The following is a 9485-nucleotide window of genomic DNA, read 5'->3' as shown; positions in this document are numbered from 1 at the left end:
CTCTCGGTGCAAAATAACAGTAATTCCCCCCTTTTTCTTTTTACAATCTTCCCTACAAAGTACTGCTTCTTACCTGTATGTCATTCAATGTTATATGCATTTAAAAAAGGTCTCCAATGTAAACAAGTGTAATGCTTTCTTGGAATAATGCCTTTTAGTTGACTTTGTATCAGCGAATCTGTACTGTCATGAAACTGTACCTGATCCTATGCAATTCTTCTAATAAATTCTTCAATCAATCAAAAAAAAAAACCTGCCTAAATAAAGGCGAATGACTGAATGAATATCAAATAAAGCGATAGAATTGTTTTTTTTCTCTTTATCGTATAACGTTCACAAAGTGTAATGCAATTCATGTCATGGGTAGTGTATTTTGAAGGATCAAATACTCAACATCCCATATTGGCCCGGTTTCCCAGATCAGTTAAGTAGTTCTTAACAGCGAAAGAGTTCTTTCAAACCATCTTAAGGAGCCTGTGAAAGAAGTCTTTTGCTGTTAAGAACTACTTAACTGATCTGGGAAACCGGGCCATTATCGATTTAGCGTGGCAATCAAACTTTGAAAATCGACTGTGCGCATGCGCAGAACCACAAAGTAGCATTTCTCGGCAGGGAGCAGAAATTGGCAGAACACCGGTCCTGAATAGATGGGAGGTTAGTTCCAATTATCCTCTCCGTAGACCTAATTGTCCGTTGCAGTCTGTGCCTGTACAAACATATACATAACAAAAATACATATCTGTTATTAATCCTTTTTTTTTTTTAAATAAAAAAGGCCTAACGTTTGCTTTAACTGCCTTATCTGTGTAGAAATGAGATAATTTACTGTCCTGAGATCAGCGACTGACTGCATCACGTGGTAGACCGGTGTCATCACTTTAGGGGCGGGGCTAAATGCTCACCGTTGAATGATTGGCTATTTCAGGAAGCCGCTACCACGTGGGAGCAGCAATCAGCCAATCAGCGTCTCTCGGGGGCGTGGCCACTTAGGGATCGCCGGAATCTAGCCACCATGCTAACCGAGTAGGTCCAGTGTAAACAGATTCACCAGCTCATGGCGCTTTAAGCAGCTCCTTCTTTTTTAAAGAGTGTCGCTCATTGTTACAGCTGACACCGATACATATAATGGATGTGAGAGCCGTCGCTTGAGGATCGCTGTTTTTCTTTTGCCGGGAGGAGCCGCTTACTGGGAGAGCTAGCGCGGCCATCACGCGTGCGAGCAGCACAACAAACGACATGGAGAAGGTACAAGTCCTGTCTTTATCAGTCCACCGTAGACCTGGGGGTTTGAGGGGCTGGAGGAGCAGCAGGGCTCACCCCTCTGCTCTACGATCACGCCCAGTTTAGTGTGTAGGGTCAGTGTGTACAGGTATGTGAGGATTCCTGCTCCAGGTAATAGTCCATGTTCCAGACCAGATATCAGCACCACTCAAGGTGACCAAACTTATTTATGATTTTTGAAAATATCTATGTCTGTAGATGATATTTTGGTATGATAACCTTCCTGAGTGGCAGCTGGATCATAGTTATCAGCTCATGAAGTCACCCATCCCCTTCAGGTTAATTGATGATTCTAAATTGGGTGTATTATACATTTCCTGAATCCTTATGGTTCTGTGAGTATTCACGTTTTTGTATTTTTATTTATTTATTTTTTGTATTTTGTGTCTCTAATGTTGTTTATAAAACTAAGCTGGTTCCTTATCTCATTTTTATGTCCTTTATGTCGTGTATTTGCATAATAAAGACCAGTTTGTGACATTAGTGGCTGTTATAGTTTCATAGGAGCCCAATGATGCTCTTCTAGTTTAAGGCTCACAATGACCTGTAACAACAATATAGTATATGGGGTATATTATACATTTTGTGAATCCTTATGGTCCTGTGAGTATTCCAGTTTTTGTATTTTGTGTCTCTGTTGTTCCTAGATGACACAGGGCTAAAAGATAGTATATCATTTAGGTGACAATTGTGTAAAAATGTGTGTTGTTTATAGTTTAAAGGGCTGCAGTGAACTCTATGTTGGTCAGAAAGATTCACATCTTAGCTTGAATGAAAGCTTAAAAGTTCTCCTTTAAAATGATACCAAAGACAATATTATGAAACATTGACAGATATCCTGTACATGAGTCTAAACCAGGATATGCACCAGTATCTAAAATGTAATGTTCTGAAGGGGCTGGTAACTTCATGAGCTGATAACTATGATCCAGCTGCCACTCAGGAAGAGTTATCATACCACAATATCATCTATAGACGTGGATCTTTTCAAAAATCATAAGTAAGTTTGGTCACCTTGAGTGGTACTGACAAGTGAAATCTTGGGCTTTGGCCCATGAACTAAATATTTATGAAGGACAAGGCAGACTGATGCTTGTAAGCCTCCAATGTTTGAAATGTTTTAAAAGCAAACCTGACCTGCTGGCTCTTATAATAATAATAATAACAATAATGATAATAATCATCTTATTTTCTTCCCTCAGGCTGATTTCTTAAAGGGACTTCCAGTCTACAATAAAAGCAACTTCAGCAGGTTCCATGCAGACTCTGTTTGTAAAGCATCTGTAAGTACCACGTCATAATTTTATGTATTTGTACAGCATGACGTATTTAGGCAAGGCAAGTTTATTTGTATAGCACAATTCAACACAAGGTAATTCAATGTGCTTGACATCAACATTAAAAGCGGCAAGACACAATTAAACAGTTAATATCAAATAAACTGATAAGAAAAGAGGTAAAATAATAAAAAGCACAAGTTATTAAAAAGTAAGGGCAGTAGAGTATACAGTATAAAATAGCAGGAGCTCCTTCAGAGGCAAGTTGTTGTCGGTTGTTAGAGATTTTTGAAGTAAACGGGGAGAAGAGATAATCACAGAAGTCAGTTGAAAGGTGGAAGATGGGAGATCTTGTTGTTAAGCAGAGAAACAAAGAGATTTGACTCCTTCACAGAGTAGATTAAACCAGTGTAGTAAGGCAAGGCAAGTTTATTAGTATAGCACAATTCAACACAAGGTAATTCAAAGTGCTTTACATCAACATTAAAAGCTACAAGACAGCATTAAACAGTAAATAACAAATCAAATGATAAGAAAAGAGGCAAAATAAGTAACAAGTTGTTAAAAAGTAAGGGCAGTAGAATACAGCAGGTAAGTATTTAATTTAAGCGTACACTTCAGTAAACAGTAATGTTTTTAACCCTGATTTAAAGGAGCTGACAGTTTGAGCAGACCTCAGGTCTACAGGAAGTTTATTACCCTGGTGAGGAGCAGAATAACATAATTTAGCTGTCCAAGCTGCTGTCCATGCAGACTGTTTGTAAAGCATCTGTAAGTAGCACGTTATAATTTTGTGTATTTGTACAGCATGACGTATTTAATTACAAGAGCAAATACAAACCTTGCTATCCAACACAACATTTAAGTCCTTTTATACATGCATCGTAATACTTTCCACCCAGCTGGTAATAACATGTTTTTTTGGGGGTTTTTTTCCAACTGAAATATTGCAAGCCTTTTATTTTTTATTTTTTAATTTTTTATTTTCTTTATTATTTATTTATTAACATACAGTGAAAACAACGACAAAAGACGACATCAGTAATATCATAACAGTAATACCATGTTTTAATTGCAGTTAAACAAGGAGTCATCACTCATAGAGTCTCAGAGTAATCAATCACTGTGCAATAATAATAATAACCACAATCATATGCTGTAACAATGCACCTTTCAATAACCACGTCTACCTCATACTGCTGCACCTTTCACTTTTTAAGAAATTGTATATATGTTAATAAGAGCTGTCATTTGTCTATTTACTGTACAGTGAGCGAAAGTCAAATTCCCTGTCTTGTTTGACCTGACTCACAATTACTGGTTATATTTGTGCCCTATTGGGCACAAAAGTTGGCCTTGAACTTAAGTAAGTTGATGTTCCATAGCAACACGTAAACCACTAAGCCCCCGTGCTGCCGACAGGTAAAATGCTGTGTGGTTGTTCCTGCAAACCCACAGCGTGCAGATAAATGAACACTCAGTGCAGCAACAAGGGTCATCGTTAGGTTGCAAAAACAAAACAAGTTATTCAGAGAAATAGTGGCGGCATTGTGTGGATCCAAATGAACAGTTTAGTGCATTCACACAGAAATAATCAATATGGGAATAATCTCTGTAGAACAGGTAAAGTCCTTTCATACAGCTCTGGAAGAAATTAAGAGACCTCAGTTAGCCATTGTTAAGTTAAACGTACGACTAAATCAGCCTCCCTGAGTAAGATGGATGGTCTTGAACCATGAACCATCATGCAAAAAGAGTGGTATGAATTTATGCAACAGCAATGTGAGAAGCTGGTGGAGAGCATGTCAACATGCATGAAAGCTGTGAAAATAGGGGTTATCCCGGTCCGTGTACTTCGCGGCCATCCATTTTTTGTTTTGAATTGACAAAATAGAGATATAATCCGTTTCCCATCTTTTGTTTTGATAATAAAAACGTTAAAAATCGTTATCCGTTATCCGTTATCCAATTTCATTGATGTGTTTGAAAATCGAAATTGGGAATTAAAACAGCGAGTGGAAAACTCTTTTCTCTATTTCCTATTCGTTTCCAACCGGGTGGATATGTTAGAGTTCAGTACATGTTATTGATTGGACGCTGCTTTTTTTTTACGCTGCAGCTGAACGGACTGTCACAACATCACTGCAGTTTCATGAGGGAGTGAAGACAGATTACAGATTAAACTCATGTTTCACTCCCAGGTTTCATATTTGATTTATTTTCTGTTTCAACATAAAAAAAAATCTAAAACTGTTAATTTTCAATCTGATCAACATAAGAACCAGAAACAATTTTCTTAATTTATTACTGCGCATGTGCAATCCCCCCATTTGTCCAATCCTTGTTTTCAGTATCCTTGGAAACGAATAGGAAATAGAGAAAAGAGTTTTCCACTCGCTGTTTTAATTCCCAATTTCGATTTTCAAACGCATCAATGAAATCGGATAATGGATAACGATCCGTTTCCGTTTTTTATTATAAAAAAACAAAAGATGGGGAACGGATTATTTTGGATTATTTCTCTATTTTTATTTTGTAATTTCAAAACAAAAAACGGATGGCCGCCAAGTACACGGACCTTATCCCACCAGATACTGATTTCTGAAAAGTTCTTTAATTAAAACAGTAATACAGTTTTGTTTAAAAGTAATAGGGACTTGTTTTCTTTTATGTATTACATTTTTTTCAAACACTTATCTTAATTTGTTGTCACTTCCTTTTTAAATATATGCTTTAAAATATATATTTATACTAGAATTAAAACAAAACTGTCCATATGACCAATATAGACCTCTGTATAAGATAAAATCTGAGAAAGTGTTTTGCATTGGTCTCTTTATTTGTGTTTTTTCTCCAAGCGTTATATCCAGTTATGTCAAGAATAGCATCTCCAAGTAGTACACACGGCATTCCCTAAGTCTAACGTTAAGAGAGGACTTGACCAACACAAATGGAAATAAGATTTACACTTTTCTTTGGCCTCAAGACAATAAAACACCAGAGAAACAATGGAGCAGCATTATCTAGAGAGAATGAACAGAGATAAAGCTTGATCAGAATAATGGCTAGGAAACGTGGGGGAAAAGTCTGGACTCTCGATGCGTATTGTGTTACATTTCCTGTAAAACGGCATTGCGGTGTGGTGGTATGGATTCCAGCGGCATTGAGTCATCAGTTTTAATCCTTGATGTGAGAAAAGCCCGAATAAGATGGTGAGAAACGTCATCTGCCCTGAAGATTAGGCTGATAGGTTCCACTTTTTAGCTCTTTTCATTCGAAAACGATATAATCTATTAAATAAGGGATTTATACATTATGGTGAATATATTTTGGTAGGAAGTCAGAATATAAAAAGCTGTCACTGTCTTAAACATTTCAAGACATTATTATGAACATGTTGCAGAAGGAAAATGTTGAGTTACAGCTTCTAACCCGTTTGTTTTTTTTTTTTGTGCAGAATCGAAGGCCCTCCGTGTACCTTCCCACGCGTGAATACCCCTCCGAACAGAGTGAGTATGAAATGTATAGCTGGAAAAAACAAACAAACTTGTAAATAGAGGACTGTCTCAGAAAACTAGAATATTGTGATTTTCTGTAATGCAATTACAAAAACAAAAATGTCATACATTCTGGATTCATTACAAATCAACTGAAATATTGCAAGCCTTTTATTATTTTAATATTGCTGATCATGGTTTACAGCTTAAGAAAACTCAAATATCCTATCTAAAGAAATTTGAATATTCTGGGAATCTTAATCTTAAACTGTAAGCCATAATCAGCTATATTAAAATAATAAAAGGCTTGCAATATTTCACTTGATTTGTAATGAATCCAGAATGTATGACAAATTTGTTTTTTTAATTGCATTACAGAAAATAAAGAACTTTATGACAATATTCTAATTTTCTGAGACAGTCCTGTGTATAGTAGCTGCTGATAGTTAAATTAACATCATCAGAATCTTAGCACATTAACTTTAAAGATCATTTGACCCTAATATGCTTCCTCCTCTGCTTCCAGTTATTGTAACAGAGAAAACAAACATCCTCCTGCGTTACCTTCATCAGCAGTGGGACAAAAAGGTGAACCGGCGCTTTTCTGACAGCTTAATTTCCTTGTTAAGATTAAAATAAGTTTATTAGATCTGAATTAATCACAGGTTTTGTGAAAGAATCTGTCATTTTGTTGGTTTTGAATGAAGAAACTGAGGGATTTTAACTCACTATAACACATTTCTGTGTTCAACAGAATGCAGCAAAGAAAAGGGAACAGGAACAAGGTGAGGGGGACAGCCCGGCACCCCCAAGGAAGATCGCCAGGACAGATAGCCAAGAAATGAATGAGGATTCATAAAAAAGTGTGTGTGTATGTGCTCGTATGAGAGATTACATTGTGTATCTGGATACACAGGGTGTAGCCGATGTAAAATAACAAAAACAATGGATAATCCCACCTGAATAAAAACTTATAGCCAATCTGCACAATAGCAGGATGCATTTCCTGGCATGGAGGGAAGTCATTCTTGGAGATTTTGGGGGAAATGCCATCAACAAAGGTAAAGATTTAGTAAAAAGAAGAAGAAAAAAAAAAAAAAGAAGTAAATAATGAAAACAAACCTAATCTTTCCGGCTTTGCCAGTAAATGGATGTAAGTTTTATCCAGGTGTTGACTATTCCCTGTGTGGATCACTATACGTGTACGTGTTTGTAAGCATGCTGAGCTGTGAGTGCATCGTGTGTGTGTGAGGCGAGTGAACAGTCAGGAGTGAGTAGAGGGACTGGCCTGACGGAGAAAAGTCAGATACTTCTTTAAAAACACACAAACAAACTATAACTGGTGTAGCCTTCTGTGATCTGGAGAGTCTGCTCTGATCTGTGTGAACATTTTTGTTACCGTTATAATTTGATTCTAACTGTTGTGTATTGCGACGAGCTTCCTGCCAGCCACAGTGCCCACCCTCTCAGTTTCACTGCCCCCCCCTGCAGCCACAAGGGGGCACCGCAACACTTCTCTACACTCTGAATCTACAGAACAAGAGTGCACTGTGATGGGGAGCACAAGCAGAGCCAACTCTTGCAGAATAACATCCCCCCACCCCCACCCCAATCCACCCCCCCCCCCCCTGCAAAATGTGCATTTGAGGTGAATTTTCATATCAGCATTTTATTCTGCCACTTTTTAAAGTAGAATAAATGTGTTGGTGTGTCCGAGAATCAGATAACAAGACGAGCACCATCCTCTGGCTCATCCGGGTTTGAAAATGTGGGATTTTCTCAAGATTTTAGATCTGCTTTTAGAAAAATATACACATAGGAAAAAAAAGATGATCGAAAAATAGAAGATGAAAGATTGAATTTTCAGTTATGAACAGCCCATTCGATGTTGCCTAAAAACTACCACGACTAGAATTAGTTGATCCAGTTGAACATCTTCACGTGTTGAAGAAAACATCCTGGTGGATACAAATAAAGAAGACTTTTATGACAATAAAGATGAGCACCCCCGATACTCGGTGGATGGGATCCCACCCGGTCCAGTTAACCTCGTCACATCTGGATGTGACCTTTCCAGGGTCGGGTTTAAACTTTAAGCCGTGGTGTGACTTGAGAAGGCATCAGTCTAAACTCTAGAGGCCTTACAACATGTCATCATGGTTTGGACTCGTCGCCTGAGTTAGCTGCACGTCCATCTGAGTGTGACAATCCTGCAACATCTCAGTCTCCGAGTCGGCACAGATCACCACACAGGGGTGGGGGGTTGAAGGGGTGTCGTATTTCCCTCTACAATACCCAGTCAGCATACACCGCCTTGTTTCTCAGATTCAGTTTGTATCTGTGTCAAAATGCAACACAGTTTGTTTTTTTTGTTTTCTGTTCTTATCACTGCCCAGCACCGTCGCTCAGAAGCCTCCCGTGGTTTCAGCGGCCGATGGTTCGGTGAGGGTCGACAGTGTGGTTTCTGCCTACAGTGTAAATACCCCGGTTGTTTTTTTTTGTTGTTTTTTGTTTTTTTTCTAAATTATACAAACATGTTACGCTTCTGCTCTGATAGACTGTTCAACTACACCCTAAGCCTTGCCATGTTTCGTGTGTTAGATCAGATGTTCTTTTTGGCTTTGCTCAAATAAACCTCTATTTAAACTGGATGGTTGTCCTGTGGTGCTGAGGATGCAGGTTTCCGTCACCGCGGCGACGGGCTGCCCTGAACACCAGGGCCTCCAATAAGCCTGATATCTCTAAATCTGCTCAAACTGTCTCGTGTGGAGTAAAAATATTTCTGCAACAAGGGTGACGCGACTAGAATTCTTTAAACTTGCCTAATTTTATTGCCATTATACAAAAACTAAGACATTTTCCTGAAGCAAGGTTGTATTTTCTATTTAAGAAATAAGCATTTCAGTACCGTAGTTTTTTGACAGAATCAAATATACACATACATGCAGTACTGGAATTGAGGGGGGATGGCATCCCCCCTGAAATAAAAACGGTCAAAATCATCCCCCCTTTCCATCCCTTATGTAATTTCATCAATGAATTTGGTTTTACTGCTATTTCAACATTTAGAGTCATCACCAGAAAAATAACTTGTTTGGACAATTTTCACCTGTTTCAAGTAAATTTTCACTTGAAAAAAGTAGAAAAATCTGCCAGTGGGACAAGATTTATCTTCTCATTACAAGCAATAAAATCTTGTTCCACTGGCAGATTTTTCTACTTATTTCAAGTGAAAATCTACTTGAAACAGGTGAAAATTGTTTTTTCCAGTGATGAGTCTTGTTGTAAGTGTAATGGGATTTTTTTACTAAAATGAGACATTTTAACTAGAAACAAGACAAATATTCTTGTTATGATTGTGAGTTTTTGCAGTGATCCATTTTACTTATCCTGTGAAGGACAGAGTCATATTGATAAGTTTAGAAAACTG

General features: G+C 37.8%; 1 protein-coding gene across 1 annotated transcript; it reads left to right on the top strand.

Moving 5' to 3' along the window:
- The first annotated feature begins 970 nt into the window (after window positions 1–970).
- dda1 (DET1 and DDB1 associated 1) lies at window positions 971–9002 on the top strand. The gene is made up of 5 exons (XM_061738803.1): window positions 971–1245; window positions 2484–2564; window positions 6016–6067; window positions 6582–6643; window positions 6810–9002. The coding sequence occupies exons 1-5, from the start codon at window positions 1237–1239 to the stop codon at window positions 6912–6914; spliced, it is 309 nt and encodes a 102-aa protein (XP_061594787.1). The 5' UTR covers window positions 971–1236; the 3' UTR covers window positions 6915–9002.
- Window positions 9003–9485: the final 483 nt, after the last annotated feature.

Source organism: Cololabis saira, chromosome 13 (assembly GCF_033807715.1).
Source record: "Cololabis saira isolate AMF1-May2022 chromosome 13, fColSai1.1, whole genome shotgun sequence".
NCBI lineage: Eukaryota > Metazoa > Chordata > Actinopteri > Beloniformes > Belonidae > Cololabis > Cololabis saira.
The sequence above is the reverse complement of the archived record's forward strand: the minus strand, read 5'-3'. Positions and strand labels throughout refer to the sequence as shown.